The sequence below is a fragment of the Channa argus genome, chromosome 15 (assembly GCF_033026475.1).
Source record: "Channa argus isolate prfri chromosome 15, Channa argus male v1.0, whole genome shotgun sequence".
NCBI classification, from domain to species: domain Eukaryota; kingdom Metazoa; phylum Chordata; class Actinopteri; order Anabantiformes; family Channidae; genus Channa; species Channa argus.
This window is the reverse complement of record NC_090211.1, coordinates 3,725,617-3,752,440: the sequence shown is the minus strand read 5'-3', so window position 1 is coordinate 3,752,440 and position 26,824 is coordinate 3,725,617. Positions and strand designations below refer to the sequence as shown.

The 26,824-nt window shown below is 39.5% G+C and overlaps 2 protein-coding genes across 3 annotated transcripts in view; both read left to right on the top strand.

Moving 5' to 3' along the window:
• The first annotated feature begins 1,729 nt into the window (after window positions 1-1,729).
• On the top strand, window positions 1,730-17,173 carry casc3 (casc3 exon junction complex subunit). Its single transcript, XM_067476092.1, has 12 exons — window positions 1,730-1,947; window positions 5,105-5,129; window positions 5,410-5,465; window positions 5,886-6,119; window positions 8,375-8,523; window positions 8,948-9,121; window positions 10,130-11,040; window positions 11,368-11,541; window positions 13,047-13,145; window positions 13,313-13,479; window positions 13,905-14,110; window positions 14,467-17,173. Exons 1-11 carry the CDS (start codon window positions 1,762-1,764, stop codon window positions 14,046-14,048), a joined length of 2,319 nt encoding a protein of 772 aa, XP_067332193.1. The 5' UTR covers window positions 1,730-1,761; the 3' UTR covers window positions 14,049-14,110; window positions 14,467-17,173.
• A 4,366-nt stretch (window positions 17,174-21,539) lies between these two features.
• The window catches only part of rapgefl1 (Rap guanine nucleotide exchange factor (GEF)-like 1), a 38,074-nt gene continuing 32,789 nt past the window's right edge, over window positions 21,540-26,824 (top strand). The window contains exons 1-2 of one of the 2 annotated variants that reach the window (XM_067476098.1): window positions 21,540-22,641; window positions 23,569-23,858. In XM_067476098.1, the coding sequence (XP_067332199.1) occupies window positions 22,439-22,641; window positions 23,569-23,858 (493 nt within the window). In that variant the 5' untranslated portion in view covers window positions 21,540-22,438. The remainder of the gene's footprint in view (window positions 22,642-23,568; window positions 23,859-26,824) is intronic. The other variant, XM_067476099.1, reaches the window with a different exon arrangement.

The following is a 26,824-nucleotide window of genomic DNA, read 5'->3' as shown; positions in this document are numbered from 1 at the left end:
AGAGATGGGGGCTGTCTGACGAGATGGACTGCCTGACTTCTGCCAAAGTACATAAAGAAGCCCACCATTCCTACAATCTGATCATTGATGACAATGCAGATAGAACTAGGTAATGATGTCTAAAATGAATACAAATTTCTTAATTCTAAAACAAATCACAGCACCATTTTCCCAGTTCAAGAGACATTTCACACAAACTTGTTATTAAAGTTTCTTAATTTTTAGCTAGAGCTTTATTGTTTTAATTGGTGGTTGAAAAACCCACAAACAACATGATTTCATAGAGTTATTTTATCATGTACATCCTGCCCTTCAAATTGTAAAGGTCCAAAAGGAGTTCTGTGTTGTTTGTGCTCCCTAAGAAGGTTTTTATGTTTTTATCTGATGGTTTCTGCAACAGAAACAAAACAACCAAACAAAGAAAATGTGGTTTATAGCTCAGTAACAAATGAGGTGAGGATGGCTGCTTTGAAGCTCAGTGGACGGTTGTTTAGTAAATGCTGCCATCTGGTTATCAAAGGAGAAAATGCACAATTTAGCTCCCATAATGAAAGAAAAACTAAGTTTTAAAATTAATCTGAAGCAATATGAAGCAGTTGTGGTGAAAATGACACAATGATTTGACACAGGTGACAATGACCTTGATGTGTCATTATCTGGAACCAAGTTATTTGGAATGCGAGTGGTCCCAGTTATTGTTATTTTGTTCGACAAACTTATGAACACTTTTAAACAAACTCTATAATTCTGTATCTTGTATTTAGCACCTGTACAATGCCTTCAGTTATTTTATTCAGGGGCTTTATGTCATGAGTAGTTTTCATACTTAAAAAATGTGGTTCCAATCAAACCTAAATTTAATTGCCTTTCCCAATGTGGTGGATACTGATGATAAAATGTCTTACAGTTAATAAGGGAGGGGGACTGTGGAAACATCGACTTGGAATTCTATGCAGAGATTTTGTTCTACAAACTCTATGTGAAATATAGAAGTGAACACTTTATGAGTAAATAATCGGCTCAAAAAACAGGGGATGCAGATCTCGGCAACTTAGAAATCATCCCTGACAAATAATCAACCCCTCCTTAAATAACTGTAAGACACTGTTACCAGTCCATATTTTAGGATTTTTTTAAGGTGTCAATTAAAAATCACATATGCAACAGTCTGAGTGGCTGAAATCATTATAAGCAGATACTATATTAGATTGACTTTGACATGACAAAGTATGACACATTTATGATGACAACTTTCAACGAACCTCAATGAAAAACTTATTTTACCATAACACTAGCAGTCTGCTATATCTTTTTTAAAAAGCCAAATATTTTACCTTCACAAACAGTGTTTGGAGAAATTAATCAATGAAAGTTGCAGTTTTAGAGCGAATCTCGACATTGAAATACTAATTGACAGTTGAGTTTAGCCTTATAAAAAGCCGATGACACTAAATATTGATAAACGTATAATCAGATCATAATGATTATAGATCATAATAATTTTATAACGTTGTTTGCCTTACAAATCATTAGTTGGGGATTTCGCTTTAGCTGTGCGCGTTCCCGCTGGAAGAACTCAGATCTCGGCACGGAGGCAAAATTCGGCATAACACCGGCTGCACGTGTTTAGAGGATAAACTCCAGTAGGTGGCAGTAAATAAAACAGAAAGTCCGTGATGACGTTTCTAGAACATTGTAGAGAACAAATTCATTACCCACAATTCCTTACCCTTTTCCGGTTCCAATTATTGAAGACCTAAGATGGCGGACCGGCGGCGAAGGAGGAGGCGCGCGTCTCAGGACAGTGAGGACGACGACGAGTCCGGTACAGGTTCGGACAGTGGTAGGTCGGGTTCCCCGACGACCAAGAGCCGGGTGCGAGATCCTGACCCTGCAGAGGAGGTTGCCAGCCGGGCCGAGGTGAAGAGCGGCGCGGAGTCCGAGTGTGTGAGTAGCTAACTTCTGGAGCTAACAAACGTTAGCTCTTCGAGCTGACTGCGTCGTCTCCCGGCGCGTGTCAATGGAAGATACCTTCTCTACCTCTTCTATTAAAACGTTTCCAGGGGGGTGAGTTACGGCTTTTTGTTAACGTTAATGTGGGAATTCTCAGTAAATCGCTGAACAAGTTCTGGATCCGCTTGAGTCTATTTATTCTGTCAGTAGGGGGCGTTAGCTTGAGCCAAATCACGTTACTTAAGTTAGCCTTTAGTTGCTGTACGTTAACGTACTTTAACGAACTCCATTTTAAATTGACAATGAGTTATTTGTTTTTATATCCGTATGACCCGTTGTGTTTGTCAATGTTGTCACATTGACCTTTCAACCATGTAACTTTGTTAATTCGCCCCTAAAAGAGAACCCGAAACGAATAGGCGCCATTGGGGTCGGATTTACAGCTCTAAGAAAAGTGCTTTGTGAAAAACTGTAGTGCCACTATTCATAATGTTTTTTTTTTTGTTTTGCTTACCAGTTTACTTTTCGAGTATTTTATGTCACAGAACCACACGGCTTGACACTTTTGATTAAACACAACAAATTACCAAAGTACCTAATTTAATTCAACAAATCATTCAGCTCTGGTCCTATTCAAAGGGAGGGGGCTTCAACCAAACCAGCTTTGTCTTTTTCTGAGTTACTTTGCTTTGCTTGTTTCTTTACCAAGTATAAGAAGCTGTTTCTCCTAAATAGGAAAGATGGCCAAGACCTGAGCTTTTCCACATGTGTACATGGGGTTACTTGGTACTACAACTTGATCCGTGAGTGTGTTTAAAAAAAAAAAAATCAGCTTTTACTTTGGTGACAAACGACCTGGTCTTGTGTCGAAGTCCATTTTCCTCTTGTTAAACATATCTTTACTTGGGATATTTCTGTCTTTGGGCTTGAGTCCTATGGTGCGTATAGCTACAATGTAGTTGGATAGTAGGTCATCAAGTGTTAACTTTGCAGGACACACCATCAAAAAACTAGGCTGACAGTCACTAACGGCTGAGTGTCATATTGGGATGTCACAGCCCTCAGAGGATTGAGTGTATTTAACTTTCAGATCTGTTGCACATCATTCTAATAGTAGAGTCCGTGGTATTGGAAACCAGTCTTCCCCAGCTTAGCCCTGGTATAAGTAAAATCTGTCTCTTCTATGTTCTGGGCTCATAGTTTTGAGCTCTGTGCTCAAATAAGGATTTTTGAAATTCCAGCAGGTTGGATAGGAATGCCTTATAGATGTGGACACCTGCTGATGCCTTCCGCATTCCATAGATGACCATACAAGCTTTCCATATTACTCACAGTAATAAGAACAACAGCTTTCAAGGGTAATAAATCAAAGTGGTTTAATTGTAGCAGCATGAGCATACAGAAAATCTGCATAATCCAGTGTGGACGGTGTCTAGTGGCCACTGTATAATGATTTTTATTTTTTAAAAAAAATCAATAACATGTTTAGATTTTGTTCAACATCTTGTAATTTGGTGTCTGCTATATAACCAAATTCTGTCTTTGTTGGCTTGGCATGTCCATGTAGTGCAGGGATGGGATTCGGGCAGTAGTGGGTTATGTTTTATTGAAATGCAAGCATCTTATCATTTTGTTTAAATTGAACAGGGATGTCTGTAACCTGCACAGGGTCCGGCATAGAAGCCATACTACATGACTAAGTCTGCATAAAAGTGCATTACAGTGAATTGGAAAATTAACAATTTACCAGTAAAAGCAGGTATAGTGTTTATCCTTTAAAAGAACACTGCAACATTGTGATTTAGAATAGATATCTATGGTTTGAAACGGCTGTATACAGAAACCTTAAAACCCACAGAAAAGGGCTTAATTGACCAAATGTTTTTATTAACATAATGAAGAACCTTGCACAACTCCACTGCATACTGATGTTACTTCAGTCTAAACACCCTGCACTAAAAAGAACCTGTTTTCATTAAAGATGAAAATGTAATTAGGAATATGGTGACCAAAATTTTCATAGCCATCAGTACTATCGTTTTTAACTATTTTATAAATGTGCTCAAAATGATCAGAAAGTACTGCTAAACACGGTTATGCATAATCTACCTTTGCAGATTTGAGTACATAAATACAAATTAGTCTTAAAAACACAGTCATAGTAACTGCAATCTGTGCAAAAATAAAAATGCAGACAAATATTGCCAGGAAGTTTGATTATTACCCCCTTAATATGTAACTGTACAAAACCTATAAAGTGTTTTAATATTTAGCATTTTAAAGGTACAAGGTTTTGCTAACTTGTCGAACCAGAAGTAAACAGATTGCATTAATAATATGCCTGTATCAAACAAAAATTAAACAATATGCATTATTATACTCTTTAATAATTAAACTGGCAGCTTCCAGTAAGCAGGAAGATTGACTTTCATAATGGCCTACAAAACTGTCATCCCTACAGCACTGTATTGTGTTGAAGCTTCATCTGTGTTTTTGACATAAATGAACATAAAAATGTGAGTTTACAGTAGAAGATACTAAAAAAACCTTGTTTTGTAACTTACTATTTTGACACTAGCAGATAAGAAGTGACGTGAAGGAGATATAAGTTGCATCAAATAAATCAAAATGCAAACGCAGTTAGCACTAGCAGGCACTATAAGTTGTGTATCCTGACCTTACTGCAGTAGCAGCAACTCTCCCTAAGGGTCCACAGGCAGCATGACTCATGCAGGTGTTCATTTCCATGGATTAACAAGCTAGCACCCTAACGACTTCTATATACATTTCTCAGTGTAGAGAAATGCAGTGCAGCTACAAATGAAAGTGTAAAGGAATTGTCGAATCGGCACATGTCTGTAGGAGACGTGATACCAGCATCATCTCTATCTAGTTTGTAGGGGTCCTCCCACAGATCAGAGTGTAGCATTATAGTAAGGGAAAGAGTCTGTTTCTGGGGGACTGGTGCTAACTACATGCCGGAGGCTATTTAACCCTTCAGAGGGTGTTTTTGAAAGCGTAAATGGAAAGTGGAATTTAAAACTGTAATAATAACAATCAGAAATGTTACTACAGTTTACAGTGAAATTGATAATGGTTTATTCCCCAGTTGTCATTCAGATTTTTGGTCTGATTTTGTCTTTCTTTGCAGGAGAGTGAAGATGGAGTAGGAGAAGGTAAGATTTACCAATTAATTTATACCCATGTGTTGCACATGCATCCAGTACCAAGGACTTGTAAATGAAATTGAGCACACCCCACATGTTCCGCCTGTAATACATTCAAATATGTTATATGATTGAAGTGAGTTCTGTATCGGCCATTTGCTGACAGTTGTTGGCTGTTGAGAATCTCCAAACAAAGCCTGTTGCTACCTCTGGTTGGGTGTGTGTGTTTGTTCATTTATTTTTTGGGCCCTGCCACACAGGTAATGTCTATTTTCTTTTTTTAAACCAGCTGTCCTGTCGGACTATGACAGTGCAGATCCAGAGGAAAATGGCTCTCATTCAGAGGTAAACACACTAGCTAAATTAAAGTTAAATTATTTTAACCTTCATTAATTTTGCGATGTGAATTTTGATTAAGCTCATTTTGTTTTATGCATTTTAGATTGGTCGTAAGATGCAGGTAGATTTGTGCAAATATGAGAAAATAAAGACAATAAATTATGTATACTTTTTCATAGTACTGTACAATTTCTCCGTGTTCTCACTGGTGGTTGGGACAAATCTTTGGAATAACTGGTTGATGTGTTGCTATAAATGGAAAAATGGGTTCGTGCTGACCCCAGATAGCAGGTCTTTTAGCTCACTTTTTGTAAAGTCAGTAAAGTTTTTAACCTTTTCTTAGGCTGAATTTAACCTCAAAGTCCTGAACTCGTTACTTTTTCATCCCCTTTAAAACGCTAAATTTTTTGTTCACTGCTCCCTCAGGGAGTGGAAGAGGAAGAGGAGGCACAGAAGTACAGCGACGAAGAAGCTCCAGCAGTGGCCACTGAGGCCAAACCCTCTGCTGCCGATGGCACGACGCAGGGAGAGGAGAGGGAGGAGGAGGATGAAGAGGCAGAGGGCCAGCGACAGGGACAAGGAAAAGGACAAACTAAAGAGGAAAGCAAGACTGAAGAGAAGGGAAATCTAGCTGGAGAGAGACAGAGTGGGGATGGACAGGTGAGACTTCCTCTGCCAGTGCATCGACCACGGCTGGGACTTTGTTGTCCTGCCACAAATGTGACAATAGGACTTGTCAGCTTTTGTTTGTCTGATTGATTGTTTAATTATCTGGGCCTCAAAATGGTTACCAAAGAACTAGGCATTAAGTGGAATAGACCTTTTTCACACTTCAGCATTTCTCCAAAAGCGGCTGAAATCGTGCTTATTAACTTCCGGTATAAGTTATTACATATGGACAGTGGCATAATCTAAAAACCTGAGCTTTTGTAGTGTACCTGAATGTTTGTTTTTGGTGCAAAAACAGCCATACTTGTCATACTCATTTCCAACAGATCCACAGATTAATAGACAATGGGTCCAGGCAATTAGGCAAGACAAAGAAGAAAGTTGTAAGGGGCTAAAAGGTAGCACGTATGTCCGTAGTTGGCATTTTACTACAAGGATCAAATTAAAGCAGGCAGCAACAGCAGTCGTCTTAAAAACAGGTGTCCCCGCTTTTGGTGGATCAACTATGTCGCACCACAGAAAAGGGAGAATGTTTTCACAAGGACAAGTAAATGTTTAGCTGGAGAGGAAACGGTATCCTCTTCGTCTGTATGTGTGAAAGCTGCCACCTACACTCCTCTGCTGGACCACGATTATGTTTCCCACCCGCCCGCATGTAAGAAATGATGAATAACATTAGCTCAAATGTAAAATGTATGGCTTCTACGGTGGAATTTTAACCCATTTTCATTTTGTTGGCTCTAATTTAAAGCTAACCAATTTAGCCTGTAAGGTTATTTCAAACCATTACAAAGCTGGAGTCATTGCAAAATGCCCACGTTTGTTTATTTATTTATTTTTTTCTCTTTTTGGACCAAAGAGTAGATTTCACTGATGTAATAGACCTCTGTTGTGCTCCAGAAACTTGAAAGAAAAAAAAAAACATTAGCTTGACTGCATTGGATGATGTTTCTTTATTTCAAAAAGCAACATGTTTGTAAAGATTGCCCTTACTCTGTAATTACTCCTAAATGTTTCAACATTATCCAGACCCTATCCTTCAAGCCCCCTACAATGTCTGCATGAGGGTAGCTCGCCGCTCTGTCCCTGCACTGCCATTGTAGTTGAGTGGTAGAACCTTTTTTAATTAGATACACGGCTCTGATGTGCTGTAAACAACAGTTTCCCACAGCCTAAGTTTTCTATCATGTTGTGGCTCCTGTTTAAGCCCATCACACACTGAAATTGAGTGGCGTTTCAAACATTCTAGCTTTTAGCTCGGGTGATCTCCCGCTGTTACATGTGTGAAATCGGCCAATGTCCAATGCTGATTTCTCCTGACATTGCGAGCAGTTCAAATATGAAACAGGCAAAATCTCCACAAATGTGAATATGCACGGATCAATTTTTTACTTTAGCTGGATTGCACCTCAGTCTTCTTCAATTTTTATTCACATCCTTTAGCTGGGGCAGTCAATTATAGTTTAAAGAGGTCCAGATAAAGAGAATTTCAGGTACAGGTCCACAGCATCAGTATTTTTACATTGCATTATAATGTAGTTATACAGTACACTTTTGCCCACTGCCATCCTCTCTCAGCAGAGCTTCCTATGGGAAGGCCAAACATGCGCACCTCAGTCTTCTCCTATTTATTTATTCTCTCCTTTTCGGCTTATCGTGTGACTTCAGGGTCGCCATAGTGAATCATTTGTCCGCATGTTGATTTGGCATGTCGACATGTGATCGGGGAGTTGGGGGTGTGAACCTCCACCCTCCGTCGGTAGGGGGACACTCTACAAGCTGAGCCACTGCTGCCCCTATGCACACCTCAGCCAGAATTAAAAAAATAAAAATAAAAAAGTTTTCTGCACCTAAATTCAATGAAGACACACTTTACTCTGCCTGTGATTGGTCAATGCGAGAATGTCAGCCAATCTCAATCCTGCCTAAACCAACGCCAATGAGTACTGGCCAATTAGAGACTGGTAGACTGGCCCTCTTGCTGAATAATGGTGTAGAAACAATGGAAAGAGTCGCTGGTCGACATCTCCACCAAAACTAAATAAAAACTTGATCATATGTCGGTTCCGGCTCTAGGTACGGACAGGATGAAGTCTGGGTCACAGCTGTCCCATAGTAATGGCTTTACCTATCTGCAAATATTTAAACTGTCTTATAACAGCCTTTTTGTGTGTGTGTGTGTGGTTTTTTTTTTTTATTTTATTTATTTATTTTTTTGTCTAATTGGTTTAAATACACACATGCAGGAGTCCACAGATGATCCTGAGACGAAGGCAGGAGGAAAACCTGGTCAGCAGCTCGATGATGATGAAGACAGGAAGAACCCAGCCTACATCCCCAGGAAGGGTCTGTTCTTCGAGCACGATGTGAGAGGACATACTCAAGAGGAGGAGAGGTACAGACGGGCAGTGATGCTGTTTTTTTGAAGTAGATCCAGGAAGTCAATTTGTTTAATATGTAAAATCCATAGACTGAAACATTTAAAGAGTGGAAAATTAACAAGGCGACATTGTTAAATTCATAGGACTTAAGATATGTTTTCTGCTTTTGTTACTGAAAGTCGCTTAGTTTAAAGATGTAACAAAATTAACACATTTGACCTAGGTACATTTATTATACAAACTTTAAAAAAATCAGTTAACAATTGTTTCCCAGTGTATATTAAAAGAGTACTGTGGCCTATACTTTTTAACAGGGCTTGACAATAACTTCTCCCAACCTGAAAAATGCATGTGGATTTCAACAGTGGCAGGTTAAAATGAGTCCCACTAACCAATGTGTTATTAATGGCATCATGTTTCTCTATGTGATTCTCTCAGACCTAAGGGTCGAAACAGGAAGTTGTGGAAAGATGAGGGACGCTGGGAGCATGACAAGTTTAGGGAAGAGGAGCAGGCACCTAAGAGCCGTGAGGAGCTCATTGCCATCTATGGTTATGACATCCGAAATGGTGGAAGCCCCGGGGACCGTTCATACAGGCAGCGCAGGCCTAGGTGAGTGCCTCTTATTGGTTTTTGCATCTTTTACAAGTCCTGCTGTAAATCCTTGTAGGGCCTAAGTTAAGTATTCCAAGCCCTGGTGTTGCTGTGATAATATTTGTCTGACTAGACTAAGCTTATAAAAGTTCTGGACGTCATGGGACTAGGTTTTTTTTTTGTTGTTATTTTGGCAAGAATGACATAGCCAAAAATGAATGATGGAATGGGGCAGTCAGATATCATGGTGATTGACATGTCTTATAGTTTTCTGGCACCCTGTCAGAATTCTGTCATAAAACCCTGATAATTTCTGAAAACAGATGATCTATGTAAAATATAAATAACCTTGCATATTTTTAACTTTCTGTGACACAGCAAGAACATTGCAGTGTACGTATACAAGATTAAGGAAACTTGGAGTCTGTAATAATGAAGTAGATCTACTTTATATTCTGGCTCAGCAAAGTTTTAGCTCTATCATGCATGTGACTTCTGCACTTTTAAAAACATTCCATTAAATATACTGTTCATTTAATTATTCATACTTTGTATGTTAGTCTGTTTTCTCAGCAGGATGTCTTTAGTTCTCTAAGCTCAACCGAGCCTTATGTAACATTTCCTAGTCTTACTATGTCCCTTGAGTACTTTAGCAATATTAAAACAGACTAGTTTACAGATTTACAAGATGCTGATAAAGACCTCAGTATATCAGTAGGCAGTTCACACCAATCACCAAAATCCTTGTTTTCCAGAATTCTCAAACTCATTTTAGTATTTAGATAATAAAATAATTTAGTCCTTATTTCTAAAACTGTTTAGTCGATCTATGCCAAAAGTTGTGTGCAAAAAACAACCCGGCATGAGACCTTAAACTCAATCCACTCTGCTCCGCCTCACCCTCCATTTCACCTTTTTGCTACATTCTTCTGCTTTGCTTTGCCTTATCACCAGAAGACAATAAATGAAAATGCTGCAAATGTTAACTAATAAAGGCTTCAACATGGTGTATTTCTCTCTCCACAGACAGAGTATTTCTCCCAGCAGAGAGAAACGGTGGCGGGAGGGAGGAGAACGTCCGGTTCGGTCGTGGCAAAGTGGAGGAGGTCTGAACCGAGGAAGTGCTCCTTTACCTTCATCCATTCAGCCATCCTCTACCTCCCCCTCATCTTTACCCTTCTCTTCAGCTCAGCGCAGCAGCAACCCAGCCAAACCTCCACCATTGCGCAGCAGACCATCTCACCAGAATCATATCCCACCTCAGTCCCAGTACAGGAACAATGAATCAAATGCAGCCCAGATGTATCCAAGAGAACGACAGGGCCCTAAAGCTCAGTCAGAGCCTGCAGGAGACAGGGGTGTAATTAACAGGGGTGGACGTGGTGCTGCAAGAGGGGGACCTTCTGTGGTCATTGAGGACATTACAGTCAGCCAGGGGAGTACTGGAGAAGAGGACCTGAGCCTAAATGCTGCAATGACAGCGACATCTCAGCCAGTTCGTTACCAGTCTGCATCACCAAGGCGACAACAGCAGGAGCAGAAAGGAAGCAGTGACAGATCTGCACCTGGATCGACTGTTTCCTTGTCCACATCTGACCCCTCACTTCCAACATCTATGGCTGTTGTCAATCGGGAAGCCTCTCCCCCAACGGAGCGGCCAGTGGAGCGTAAATCTTACTCGCTGGCTCGCAGGACTCGCTCTCGGGCTGCAGACCTCGGCAGCAAACAGCCATCCATGGAGGAATCTGCAGTTGGAGGGAACACCTCCTCCACTGGCAGTGTAGGAGGAAAGAGCTGGACAGGAGGAGTAAATGGGCCAAACCAGACAGGGGATGTAGGGGGATTGACTGAGCTAGACCAAGATGTGGCTCGACTTAGTCTGGCAGGACAGGGCTGGAGTCAGGGCCAGACATCATACATGCGCTCTGAGATGAGAGGTGAGTGGAGGATCGCCTTTGGTTTCTCATAAACATAAACCTGTTTTTTGTGTGGTAATCCCCACTTTACCTTAGGAACACAGTCACTCATAGTTTGCTGTTAGTAATTTAAATTGAGCTTGCTGGAGCTTATTTTAGTTGGTAGATCATCTTGGTAATGTGCTCCTCCAGAACAGGTTAACTTTAGAGCACCAGATCAAAACCTATGTTATTTGTCAATCATTCCTGAGTCCACACAATAAAATGTAGTAAATTGTAATCAGTAATAAGGTAATCAGTCTGTATTTCATTAAAACCACAGAAACTCACTTACACTTTTGTTTACAGGTGTCCCCACCCCCATGCACATCCCTGGTGCCCCGCCTCAGTTTTCCAGCATGGAGGAAATAGGTGTTGGCTCCAGTCGGGCCAAACGCTACTCTTCCCAACGTCAGAGAGCCGTACCCGAGCCAGCCCCGCCAATGCACCTGGGTGTGATGGAGGGACCCTACTACGAACCCAGTAAGATAACAAAACATGAAACACTAAATATGCCGTGGCTGAGTGTAGGATTGGCTGAATAAGTCTCAATTTCCTGACAAGCTTATGTGAGCAGAGCTAAAGGTCCTCATGAGGAGGAAAAGTCTCAAATCTGCTGGTGTTTCAGTTTCTCTACTTCATAGCTCTGTTCTTTAGTGCAGCTTTCTGCTGCACAGTTGAAGGGAAAACTGGAGTTTCTGAATTTGAAAAGAAATTTGGCTACACCAGTAAGTGTAGCCAAATGAGCTAAACTGTGGAAATACTAATCTCGTTTTATCAATTTAGGCATTTTTCACATAACTCAAAAACATAAATTTAAATATGTCTGTATATCGCATAGACCTACCTGACAGTGAAGACATGGACCATAAAGTCTGAAATTCAAAACCTAAATTTTTGGTTCTTATGAAAGGAAATTTTTATTAAAGACTTTATATTTGATGATGTTAAGGTAAAGAGGTTTTAACATAGGATAGGTGTTGCCTAAGGCAGGGGAACTACAGTGTCAGCATTTTGCATATCTGACGAATTTAGAGCTTGCATAAAAATGTAGTTTGGTTCTCAGGTAGAACTGAATCAGCGTGAACATCAACAATTGGGCCAGTGTATAGTGCATTTTATTGGCAGCTAAAAGTACAGTGAGTGACATTATTGAATTTTTAAATTGTAGTGTTCATGTAGATTTTGCTTTCCGGCAAAGCTCTGCTTTGGGCAGCAGCAGGAGAACGGAGGGAGCAAAACATATGGGTGAGAGTCAAATTGGCACTCTATCCACAACAAAAACTTTTTCTTAACAAATTAATAAAGACATCAACATGCGGACAATGATCCGCTGTGGCGACCCTGAACTCTCGGGATAAGCCAAAAGGACAAAAAAATAAATAAATAAAAATTGAAACATTCGCTAAACAATCCTAAATGTGCAGGAGAAACTGTATTGTCAGCTTTTTCTGTTGTTCCTCATCTACTCACTCTATTAGCCAAAGTGCAGTTGTGAAAAATCGACAATCACTATGAACATGCTCAAATGAAAGCTAGCTCTATGCAGACTGCCTAACTGCGCACAGAATATGTAAAATTGTGCAAGTTCTGGTAAACCTGAGGCACCAGCCCCCTCCCACTACTAGGGGTAGGCCCTGAATTACATCTGGAAGAGGAGAACTGAAGAGGAGTGATAGTAATTGACTGCTTAATTATGTTCAGTGACGCTGATGTTTATTCCAAAAAGATTAGAAGTGTGAGCCTTGTAGAAACATGAATGTAAGAAGCAAAGCTTTAATTGCTAGGGAAGGGGGTCCGCTAAAGCAGAAAAGTGTTTGTTGTATGTATGTACGTTCTGAATTGACTGTACTGTCCTAGTTGCTCAGTGAGGTTATCATTTACCCACATGCCCGCAGGTTTTCAGCATGATGTCAAGAATTTATTCTGAAGTGTTTGATCAAATATATCATGATCACTTGATTACCTTCAATCCATCTTTCCCACAGTGTCATACCAGGGACCAATCTATGCTCACGGGGATGGCCCCACCCCGATCCCCCCGCAAGGCATGCTGGTCCAGCCTGAAATGCACATCCCCCACCCTGGTCAGTAGAGTTAGATTTCCTTTTTTATGTCAGAGCTGTTTGTTGTAAGGATGAATTTTGGACATTGTAATGCAAAGTAAAATTTAAAAGTTTACTCAAGATGAACATCATTTTCTAAGTAGAAAGTAGTTTTTTCAATGAGCCATTCATCTTTGTCCCCATCTCAGGTCTCCATCCCCACCAATCAGGTGGCCCAATTGCTAACCCTGCTCTCTATGGAGGCCCACCTGTATCTCTGTCTCCGGGGCAACCACAGCAACTGCTGCCCCCTCCTTTCTATCCTCCACCAGGAGTCATGACCTTCCCCTACCCCACCATGTACCCAACCCCACAGGTACACACTCTGCATATCTCTGAAGCCTTAAATGTGTTTATTTCTGTTTACTCCAAAAGAAACGATGATTTCACGTCTTAAAAGTAATTACAAAAATCGCAATAGCTGATGTTTTATTTTTATTTTAAGATGCTTATGACAGTATAAGTTTTTATTTTTTTCCTTCTATTTACTCATTGCTAGCCCAGGGAGCTAGCACTGACTGTCTCGCTCAGGGACACACCTGGTGGGTAGGCTGGAATTTGATCTCCCATCCTGCTGCTCTACCCATTGAGCTACCAGGCTGCTAAATTAGGCTGAATACACACAGTCAAATCTGTTGGAAACCAATAACTCTAAACTTGGTTTGTTTATGATTTTCAAAGGCGCACAGTTTACTCGCATTAGATTTAGTATGTGATTCTCTTTTATTATTCTTCTGTCAGGGTCAGTCCCAGGTGACCTATGGAGGTGTAACATACTACGACACAATGCAACAGCAGGCGCAGCCCAAGCCTTCACCACCCCGCCGCAAATCCCAGCCTGTCACCATCAAGCCCCCTCCAGAGGTGCACTTTGCCTCAGAGTGACCCTGCCCCTCATCCTTCCCCCACCACCCAGTCTAAGCCTCAGCCCAATCTTAAAACTACAGGTGAGCACACCAACTCTTCACTTGTGTCTCTTGACATTGTTCTTTTTAATTTTGAGTAATACAGTTTTGTTTGTTTTTATTGATGCTTAATTTATAATTTATTGGTAATTATGACACCATAGAAGTTTAAAAGCAGTTATCATATGTGCAGCCTCCTTCATACATGGTCATTTTTCACATCATTGCTTTATTTATTTTTTTTAAACCTGAAAAAGAAATGCTTTAAAATCTGTATCACTGACTGCAGCCGTGTAAAATATCTTCGACTCGTCAGTGCTTCAGCATTATCTGTCCTTACAGAGGACATGGGATTAAAAGCAGCTAACAAATGCAGGGTTTGCTTTTTCTTTTTGTAGGAGCAGGGTGGGAGGGTCGGAGAGGAGCTGTGGTCCCGAACAGCAGCCACTGGTAATCAGGGAGGAACAATGGAGCAAAGTGGAAATAGACTCTTCAGGTGACCCACAACATCACTGCTGGAATGTGATATATATATATATATATATATATATCCCTCCTTTGTTCTTTGTTTTTGAGCCTGTAGCAGTCATGTGGTTTAGCCATGTTGTAGTCAAACTGTTCTGTAACTCTGCAGGCACAGGTTTGACCCCGCCAACGTGTCTTTGAGCAACAATGTTGACCCTGAAAATGTAAAGAAACTTGTAATAAATTGCCTGTCTGTTGGACTGACAAATTTAAACCCTTTACAGACACTTTGAAGCATTTTACATATTAAAGAGTAGGATGGAGTTATGCTCAGACTTGTTGGCGATGCCAATGTAATGGGTGGAAACTTGTCAATGTCAAGTTTAAAGTGTTTGTTTTTTCCGTTCAGTGTTTTTCTTATGTCCTGTCAAATCTGGGGTCGGACCGAATAGTGTAAACGGCAGATAACTGCAATATAAACGGTTTCAGAGTTTTTCTGTGGAACACTTGGTTATCTAGTTATTTATAAATTACTTCACATTTTTCACCAACTTTTATTTTTAATGAACCTGAAACAGGAGGTAGATGTGATCTCTTTTGTCACCATCCACCATAGTTAAGGTGCTACAAAAAGATTCAAACAAATTAAAAAATAAAGCAGAATTTATCAGCAGTTAAAGGGATGTGTGAAAACTGTGGTGTGTGTGTGTGGAGATGGACTCAAGTGTCATTTTATGCATTCAAAGTTGACTCTGTGCTCCCTGAAAGGCTTCAGATGTTATTGTTGCTATACAGCGTGTTAGGGGTAGTTTGTTTTTGGATGTTTGTCAGTTCTTACACCTTTTACATTTTCGTTAAGCTTGATTGAAAAAAATCCATCATTGTTGCTGCTGACAGTTGTCTCAGTTAACAGTTGTTTTCAAGCTTTTTAACATTTATAATCTGTATACATTTAATAGATTTTATTAAAATTATAGACTATTAACTAAGTGTTAATACAAATTGACAGTTACTATAGCTTCTCCTGTAGACAGCTGTAATACTAAATATATATTCATAGGAGAAGTTATAATTGTTGACAGATACTTAAAGATTAAAATTACTATGAATTAGCCAGAACCAGCTAAGCACCAGAAGTCATGATAGTCCGTTAAAGCACAACACAAAATGCAAGGCTGATAGTTGATCAAGTTCTCACACCACCTGTGGCAATTTAAACACGTCAGTGGATTGGCCATTAAAATTTTGGTTCTTTTGCTCGTAGGAACATAGTTATTTTCTTACAGCAGTATTTTATTTTCTTCTTCCTTGTGATGAGCAGAAAGTTTGATACAAAACGCCGTAGCCCAACTGAGAGAAGCTGCTACTGCTAGGTGGAGGAGTCAGTTGTTGCTGTATATATCAAAATCAAATGTGTATATAAAAACTTGAACAGTAGACTTATTCTAATAATACTAGTGCTACAGAATAGTCAGCTTCTGATTCAGAACGCATCGGCAGGGACCTTATTAATGTTAAAAATAGATGGCTATAATTTAGAGAGAAATAGTATGAAACAAAGGAGCTGTGTGGCTTTAGCTTTGATTTTGTTTTTCCTTTTTGAAACGTCACTGTTTAATTTTAATCTTTTATATTAGTAAATGCAGGAGTAAAATAACTGCCTGCTGATTTACCTGTTTTCACCTGTTAACATCTTTAAAGGCACACTGTAAACCACTTCATGAAACTGAAATGCTAACTATAATTTGTTTGAACTGCAGACATCTCTCAGAAATAAAATTTCAAATTGAAGATAGAAATGTTTTAACTTTTTTTTTTTTTTTTTTTTGCTGTTTCTCCTTCTCCCTCCTTTGTTTAAAATAAATAAAAATAAAAATTGATGCTTATGGTTAAATTTAAATCAAAAGAAAAAATTCTATCAAGCTCTAATTTTGCTAAGGATTGTGGCAACCTATCCCAGCTGCCATTGGCCAAGTTGTGGTGTACACCTGGGACAGACTGTTAGGTGATCGTGGAGTACGGATTGAGTTGAACAGGAGTGTTTGAGGTCTCACAACATAATCTCAAAAGAACTTTATTTTGCCAAAGATTCTTATCTCACATAGTAAATATTTATGTGTTACAGAGTTAATAAATATTTATAATATGCCTAACATTAAATGCTGTACATACAAAAATCTTTTTAAAAATGTGACACCTGAAATTTGGTTTAGTAAATCTTTTTCCAACTTTGATGTCAGATTTATGCTACAATACCAATGTTGGTCAATAACAGAAATTCTTCCATTTTGGTTAACTAGCTAAACAATATAGGAAAGAAATTAACTTTATCAGCAAATTGTCTTTTTTTTTTTTTTTTTTTTGTTTAAACAGTGCTGATTTGCCCTGATAACAATACTTTTAACAAGAGCTGAAACTGAATTTAATTTATAGCAATGTACAGTTAATTTTTTATTTTATTTTTTTGGATCAACAAACAGCTTTTAGTTTTTTGGTTTTTCACTTTGGATGGACATCTGTTTGACCTACCCAGCAGTCTTAACTCCGATGAGGGTAATTTACAACAGCTATTGCCTTTTGACTAATGAATTACCGTTGCATACACAGTTTTTTTTTTTTAGTCATTTGTCAACTAAGGACACACATGCACAATACAAAACACGATGGCGAATCTGGACTGTGGCAACAATGAAGAGTTGCTTTGTTTTTGACTGAACAACTTGAAAACCTGAAATAAAACATACAATACTTTTAAGTGAACAGTGTCAAGAATATAAAAATAAATATAACAAGCTGCATTTAGAACTTGAATTTTGTTGAATTTTTCTTTTTGTTCCCTTTCTACCTATAATGTGCTTTTAATAACAAAATCAGAATAGATGTTTTATTAGAAAAATTCCTTAACTTTGTTTTTGAATTTAAGTACACAAAAGGATTTTGGTCAATTCAAACTTTTATTTAATGCTTACAAAATGTCAGTTTTTAACAATAATTCAGGTGTTTTATTTACATCATTACCGGCGGTATTCTCCAAGAACGTAAGAAATCCTGAGCAAGTGCTTTAATTTAATATTTCCAAAAATTTCTGATGGTTGTAATTTTATTTATCACGGGATAAAATAAAAACTTAAAGTGAATAGATGTGAGTTGGGGAGTGAGCTTTTGCGATGGGATGCTCCTAGTCAGGTCTGGACACGTTTGATCAGTGCAGCTTATGAAAGAGGGTGTAACCTGTTGGTGATGGCAGCCTCAGCAAAATGACTAATTTCTGCTTGTTTATCAGTGTATTTGTTTTTGTTTGAAAATCAGAGCTAGTTTGCTAATTGTATCTACTTTTGTAGTTTGCCTTATCTGTTAAATGTATATGACCTTTGACCTGAGCTGTCTACTCTGTGGTTACTGTGATGGCAGCGCGCTCTATTTTTGTTAACTGTGGTTAACAGTGGTTTGGTTTGTTTGCGCAGAAATTGTTTCCCCAGGACCAATAAAAGTTATCTATAATTGTTTTTAAACAAAAGCAGTTTTGTTCATATCAAACACAGGACCCCATATCAAGAAAGGTGGGGGGGGGAATTCCTAAAGTTTTTTTTTTTTCCCCATCTTTCATTTCTGCTTTCATACCTGCTTTTTTACCTTTAAAAAAAAATAAAAAATTTCATTTTCTTTAAACATTTCCTTGTCTTTTTCTTTTCTTGTACCATATTTTTGGTTCCTATTTCTTATATTGTCTTATTTTGTATAGTTTATTGCCATTTATTTCTGCTTCCTATCTTTATTCATTCTTTCTTTTTTCCCCAAACTTTAATCTTCCATTCTACCTTGAATTGCTTTCCTTTTCTCAATTTTTTTCCTTTTAGTTATGTCTCCTTTTTTCTTTTCCTTGTTTATATATCTTTTTTGTTTTGTTTTGTACTGTTTCTTTGTAACCACCTCCTTTTCTTTCTTCACTCATAAAACAGTTGTTTTTCTTATCCAACCCCTCCATCCACACCTGCTTGTCTGCTGATATGAATATGTAGAATCTGGAGGGGGGTTGGGTGGGGAACTCTTGCATAATTGCTCTGACAAGTTTTAACAGCCAATCAGACTGCAGACCATCTCCTTATGCATATTCAGTGGCAGCTGCTGAACACAAGGGGAGGCTCAGCTGTTAAAGGACCACACCGCCCGTTTTGATCATGTAACTCTCAGACCCTCTGTTAATGTCGCAGTTCTAAAGGGGTGCAGCATTTTTAAAACCCACAGCTGTATATTTGTGTTGACACACAACAAACACTAATTTGTTAGTTTCTTAAAAGCTAGTTTTTCCCTCATACATTTCTATGAAATGGCTTTGACTGGCTAAAACTGCTGGGCTCCTAAAGCTTCCGATGTTCCATCAACAACTTTATTCTACTTGTCTGTCAATTATATGCTGGACATGAATTTTGACAGAAGAAAGGACAGTAGTAAGGAGGGACGGGCTTATAAGGATGGTAGGATGTGAGGAAGATGAGAATAAAAGGTAGACTAACAAGGACATGAGGGTCAGAGGTTCATCATTTTACTGTCGTCATGGGCACATGATCTGTTGAAACCATGGCAATGAGCTTGCTCTGCTGACTGTCTGATGTAGTAACGCTTTCAGAAAATGAAGCTTCCTGTCTTGTAATTGGGTCCTTTTCTATGATGTACCAGCTTTACGTCTACGTGAATAGTTTTACACGTATTTAAATTTAATTTAAATTATGTGACCCACTCCTTTATTTCCCCCCTTTTTGTTTTAAAATTACAAATAATTTTAAAGCTTCTAATTCTGAATGTGTTTCTGAATTTTTCAAACAATAACACATTACCTCCATATGAACTCTTGTTTTAAAATAACTTACTTTATATCTCTGTATCTATTTAAACCAAGTAAAAAAACTAAATAAGATGATAGTCGTGTCATGTGTTTGTTATATTTAACTAAAATCATAGTCTTTCTCCACCCTTACCCAAAGTGCTTTACCACAGCAGTTCAGATGCAAACTGTGGGCTCTTGTGTCACAGTTGTGTGCTTTGTAAACTCGCCATCCTCTCCAGTCGGCTCCGTGTATCCAGTTTCATCCATTTGAAAAGTCTTTTGTTGTTGCAGTTGTGCAATTAGATGGTTGCAAGACTGGATAAAAAAAACAAACACAGCAACCAAAGCAGTACTTCAGTCTTTTTTTTTAAATGAGAAAATTGTATGAAAAGTTATAATACTGTGCCCCAGGATTACCTTGTCCATTTCTTTGTATTTCCAAATAAAATGTTTAGTTGAAAGTACAAGAAATCAGGTAAATTAAAATGTTAACAATAAGGAAAACTTTGGCAGACAGACCCTCTACAGCATGAAGATTTAAGGATAAAAGGGATGTTGCGCATGTTGTTTGGCCACTGAGAAATCTCTTAATCACGCAAGACGTGGTTCTTCTGCCTCATAAAGGCTCGATGACATCACTTACACCTTCATTACAGTCCAGTAACAAAAAAATACAAATTAATTTTTTTGTCATATTACATACAACAGGCTTGGAGCCTCATCTTGTGATGAGTGTGATGTGTTTTGCTCTTGTAGTAGGGGCAGCCCGATCACATTTTGATTAATTAAATTGTAACATTTTAGATTTAAAATGTAGTCTTTAAGTAGCATGTTGTGGGTTTGAGTTACAGTAAGGACATGTCTTTAGACAATGACTAAGTGCTCTCTTGTTTCAATGGATGGAGGTGGTATCAGTTTACAGCAACATATTGACAACTGCTCCTCCAGCAGGAGTCACTCGTGCATACAGGAGGAGGAAGATGAGGAGAGTCAGTGTGTGTGTGTGTGTGTGTGTGTGTGTGTGTGTTGAAATAAGATGCGTCTGTGTCAAATTACTGTTTGCTTGTCTTGACTTAAATTTTCATGGTGATGAGACTGTGACAAAACTGATCAGTTTACAACACACACCTAATAACCATTATAATTAAGCATCATTTTGACATTAAAACATAATTCCAGATCATTTTAACTTGGTGTATTTTCCAATCAGTGTGCGTATTGTGGCTCTGTTTGCTTTGCATTTGCCACCTGGGTTGTAAAGATTGAAGGAAACTGGAAGAAACTATTATCCAGGAACAGTTTGAGTCCACAGTAAACCAGTATTTACTTTAAATGCTTAATTCAAAAAATATGTTTGTACTGTAAATGTGTATATGTATGGACCACACACAGCTCCTAAATAAGTATTAAAAGTACAAGGCTAATTCCATTGTTTTTGCTGTATGTTGAGGACATTTGAGTTTAAGATTATGGATGAATATCAGATAAAAGTTTAGAATGTCAGCTGTTAGTACCTTAGTATGTTTTTTGTCTACTCACTATAACATGTGAATCCAGAACCTGATTTAGGCCACTATAGATATCTACTGTTTTCCAAAAACAATTGAAAACACATCGGTGAGCTACACTGTTACCCTGGGTGACATATTTCTTCTCATCAGAGTGAAATGACCTACTATCCAGAGGCAGTGAATATGATTTGTCTCTTGAGCTGTATGTAAATGCATTACTTTTCAGTGCCCATAGTTTCCTGGATTCATATGTCTCAACACAACCAATTCATTATTGGTTTGATTTTTTTGTTATGGGATTTCTAAAATATATATAAAACCTTATTATCATGTTGACTTTTTTTGTCCATTTTACATGGCGTACTTACATTTTTTTTTAAAATTTAAACACAAGATATAATAAAACCTACTTTTCCCACTGGAGGCTTGCAAAATGAAATCAGTGTTTTCGCTTAGTGATCTGGTGGATGAAGTCTCGCGGTGTTTTTGTGTCAGACCAGAATCTAAGGAAATGCAGGCTACTGAGCTACTTCGCTCCTGTGATGAATATTGCTGCCCCTTGTCGTCAGGGATATTCTCATTTCCATCAATTTTACAGCACTGGAAGTAAAAATGTGCATGCGCGCCCTCGTCCTGGCAGTCTGTCGGGTGCGCGCAACTGCAGCAGATCAGAGCGGGAGGAGGTGGGGGGGGGGCGCGCTTACGAGTCACTTCTCATCCCACTAATTTAGCAGAAGGGGAGGAGAGAGACAGAGCCTGGTAGTGTGCTGCTGTGCCAGAGGGAAGACGACGAGGCGGACAGACGTTCAGAGCCTCTGCAGTATCTGACCTGGAAAAAAAAAAACAAAAACACCAACGCTCCTTTTGCTGCTGCTGCCGCTAAAAAGAACCGACAACACCGAAACACACCGCGCCGGACTAGTTTTTCCTCCTCCAGGTGTGTGAGGACGAAAGGCGGACGGAAAATCCTCTAGCATCGACTCTCCACCGCCGTCACTCATTTCGGAGATACAGCAGACTGACGGTGTCCCGCTTAACTTCACGGAGAAGCCCCAGCATAGCTGCAGAGACGAAGGGCGGAGAAGGGGGAGCGAAACCTGGGCTTCAGCTTCATATTCTCGATTTTTTTCCGCCCACGGAGCTCGGTGTGTACGCGGCGACTGCAGAGAGCGCGCGGACGGCGAAGCAGGACGCGGCAACGGCGGAGAGCTGCGGCTACACGGAGCAGGTTTCTTCGAGATTTGTTGCAGAAAATCGCAGGGCGGTGAATTCTGAGAGCCAGAAGAGAGAAGGACTCCAAATCCACAAATGGGTTAAAATCGGTTAGTTCTTCCAGAGCAGCCGTGCAGAGCATCGGAGAGTCCGCTCCCACCTGCTCCCACCTGCCCACCCCGACCCGCGGGGGCAGTATGATGTAGGAACCACTTACCCTTCCACCGCTACTCTGTCTCTCTTTATCACCATCCTTAAAAACAAGACTCTTCCACCCTCCAGTGCATTAGTCTCTGCCCCCCACCATCACCACCACCACCCCCCCCCCCCCCCCCCCCCCCCACCCAGCGTCCCACCATGCCGGCGGGGATGAAACCGCTGGAGAAGTTCCTCAAGAAGCAGACCACGGCTCTGACCAGGGCCGGGGGCTTCGTTGGCGGGGTGGGGGACAAGGCCAGCGGTGGGACAGGGGCGTCCCGACGGAGGGCCAGCCTGTCCCGGGTCGTACCTTTTTTTAGGGAGACGTCACCAGAAAGCGGCCAGTCTCGGGAGGTGTTCAGGTGAGACGTTTACGGACTTTGACACAACAAGGTGAAGTACTGAACCTGTCCTCTGCAGGGCCAGACTAACGTGGGACAAGGTCTTCGGATAAAACTGAGCAGTAGGCCCTCATTGGCCCCTGTTAGTCATAACCTGGGGAAAACACACAGACCTATATTTAGGCAGATAGACCACAGGAAGTCTTGATTTGCATTGATGGCTTGATTATAGGGGGCAAGTTCAAACTGATGATACTGTGTTGAGTAGCCCCCATTATTCAGTGATTACAAACATTAGGGCAAAGTGAAAAAAGCTTAAATGTATAAATCCAGTAATTCCAACAATCACATGCCACATTCTGCTTTTTTCACTAGATCATAAGTTATCGGTCAACATAGTCTGTGGAAACACGGGTTATGAAGTTTGGTTTCAATCGTTATCATAATTTCAGAACATATTTGCAATTTTGATGAACTTGAAGAGCAGACATGCAATGACTGTTCAGAAAAACTAGATGCTGGGACAGTCGGTGACTTTTTCTGGATCCAGCTTTGGGTTCTGGGTTCATGAGTGCCCCTCAGATGCTCAGTGTGGTCCAGCTTCACTTTGTTTCAGCCCTGTAATTAAGATTCTATTCAGGTTTACTGTGTATTGATCAAACAAGTGAAGTCAAGAAAATCAGCAGCAGATTATATTATAATAAAAGTCATTCGTAGTTGAAAATCGTCCAACTATGTGTAGCACTGGTCAAGTTCTCATGCAGCTCAAACCCCAGTAAGCCATCATCAACATAGATGCACATGACTGATATAGCTGCAGTTGACCAGGTTTCAAATTTCGAGGCATTTGTTGGATTTCTGTACCAGCTGTTGAGGTTTGCATGTTCACACCTTTTTGAGAACCATAAACAGTCATTGTAGCAAACTCTGACTTTTTCTCTCCTCCAGCCCAGATAACGAGGACCCCCCATCCTGGCCCTCGGCTACAGGGACTGGTCTGGTCACGGTGCCCAGCAGCGCTAATGGGTCTGGCGCTGGTTCTGGTCATGGAGGAGGGGACGTCCGCAGTCCCTCCTTGTCCAGTGACGAACAGAGCTCAGAGGCCAGCCTGATTACAGAGAGCAGCAGCAGTGGGGGGGGCGGAGGAGGGGGCACGCCTGTTCATTCTGACACACCGGACAACTTGACCCTCACTGTGCTGGATAGCGTGGCGGGAAAATGTTATGGACACTGCACAGGTAAGTGATGATGATGTCATTGTATTCTAAGTAAGTCACACTGTTAGTTCAGATTTGTTCCCTATAACTAAGAAAAAGAGAACAATTGGGAAGGATCTTAAAAATCTAATATCCACCGCTGCTCCAAATGGCTCTGTTGAGAAGCAGCCATACTACAATCACTAACTTTCTCGTAGATGTGCCTGTTTACCTCTCATCTCTCAGTCTGTACATCCATAAGAGTTTTACCTCTTGAAAATATCTGAACATTGCTAGGTTGAAAACACTTATAAGTCCAAAAGAAGCCCAATTGTTTACTTACCCAAATAAAGAGGAAGTAGCTGAATGAGAAACGGCTAAAACCTCACTCATTGTATTAGTTATTGGGCCAGTTTAAAAACTGTGGAGCACTGTCAGCTGAAAGACACTAACAGACTTGCTGAATGTGTTTCCCAGGGGCTGGTCTATATAACCGATGAGACTGATGTTACTGAATTAATTGGATGATTTAACATGTTTTTCCTAATTTCCAAAACACTTGGTGTTAAATAATAAATCTGATCAAAATTTCTCTGATGGCAGCTCCTCTGTCTTTTTTTTTATAAACTTTTTTGTAAACTAAATTTTTTTGTCAAAACAAGGCAAAGATATTATTTTGGGCTCTGTGAAACTGTAACATACAGAAAAAACACATTAACAGGGAAAAGCACATTAATTGATGATGAACATGATTATCATTTGTCACTGCAAAGCTGTCCTCTAATAAAAAGGGCTGCTGCTGCTACTGCAGGACAAGTGGAAAGAAAAGATTGAATTTGACATTTTGGTATTCGTCTTCAGCATCTCGGCTTGCATTTTATGAGGAAATGTTGTCTGTCAGATTCAGATCCTGCCTGTTCTCTTCAGCAGGAGGATTTATATTTTTGAGTCCATATTATACAGACTGTTCCTGCAGCTTCCACTCTGTCTGTGTGTGTGTGTGTGGGTGAGAGAGACAGATCCAGTGGTTACATAATCACTGCCGTCCTCTTTCAGAAACACAGCCTGCTTATTACAGCTGAAGTGGGTGTGCATGCATGCGTGTACGTATATGTTTTCCTGCAGCAGTGTTTGCCAGCATGCTTGTGTGTGTGTTTGTGTGTTTATGTGTGCGTTTCTTGAAAATGAACATTGGCCTTTAGAGGCAGAGCAGTGATTGCTGCTAGTTAAACACTGCAGGGTGTGTTTGTGTCTACATATCCTTTGGTCTTTTACGCTCTATTAATGTCTAAAATATTTAATGGAAGAAATATAAATACATATTGCATGTTTTCTTAAATATTGAAATATATTAAAACATTTATAAAAATCTTAAGTTTTATATCAAAACCAAAAAAAAGTAACTAAAGATTTTGCACCAAATTTGCACCAATTGACAAGTTTAATATCAGTAAAAGCGTCATTTAATGCACTAACTGTTACCTAACCTAATGTGCCACAGATTCTGGTGGACACTGAGACAGTCACACTCCCAAACAAGGCAGGACCCTGTAGCTGCTGTTAGCAGTGAGTCCCTCTTAGCAGCAGACAGACAAGAACAGGAATCAGTTATAGGGACTGATTTCCTGTTCAATCTTCTATTCTGTTACACTATTTCAGCTAAACTTAACTGAACTGTTTACTGAGAAAATGAAGATTGCACCACATTCCTTTAACTTAAATGGAACCATCTCTTGCTTTAATTATATTGTGGAGAGTCTTTATATTAGTCTGTAAAACACAGATTACCAGTTAAGATTGGCCTATTTTTTGTGGTGGAGGAATAATGCCCTGCAGGGCATTAAATTATTATATTTAAATATAAATGATTGATTAGTAAATTAATCGACATGTTATTATATTTCTTATATATTAATCGAAAAATAAAAGGGTTTAAAGGGAAAATAATCAATAGATTAATTGACAAAAAAAATAATTATTAGATGCAGCTCTATAAAATTATTTAACAACATCTAAAATGTTATTTTGGGCACTTACAGCACTGCCGCCTCAAAGCTAGAAGGCAAGCACAGGGAGAACATGTAACCTGCCCAGGGTGTTACCTCGCCCCCACCAATGGGAGCTGAAATAGGCACTTCAGGTAACTGATGAATGGACGGATGCAGATTATAAGAAATGAGGTACCTAAAGACAGTAAAGTATTTTCTCTCGGTGTAATGACAGCAGAATTATGCCACAACCTGTTTGATTTTCTTGTAAAGTACCAATAACTTATATCTGGTTTACAGCTGAAACTACCAGAGCTAAAAAAAATTAATGGAAAAGGGAAGAGTTTCTGACAATTAAGGCAGGAGATCTGCAGGAACTTATAGAAACGAGTAACAAGTGATAACTAAAAATGCAGCAGAAAGCAAAAACACAGTCTGATGTGAAGTAATGAAGACCTCCTACTGTGTGCACCTTTTTTGCACTCAGATAATCCACGGCTTCCTTGTTTAACAAACTCACAAAGGAAGTATTATTATCAGTTCACTGTGTGTTTGTGTAGATTTGGCTGCTACCTGTTAGTGTTATGCAACAGCTCTCAGTTAATAAGAAGTTAACAGTGTGTCTCTGATAATTAGACACTATGAACTTCAGCTTGGTGTATTTTCACACAGTGTATTGTATGCATATAGCGGCGCGGCTGCTGTCATCATCATGTTGCAGAGACCACACTGTCCAGTTTGAGTTTTTCACAGAATGATTCAATGCCGATAAATTATGGACCGTCTGAACCAAATGTCCTGTTAGAAGGGAAGCAAACTGCGTGTTCAGACTTCCAGTCACTAAAGTTGCATTTGATAATTTTCCCTTCAAATTTCTTTAATCTTTTTTAATATTTTGAAAAAAATATTAATAGCAGCCCTTCATTGAAACTCTGATAAATTGTTTAATATTCAAACTGTGGCTTTTATCTTTTTATGGCTGCATCATTTCATTACAGTGAAATAACATCTCCACATTAT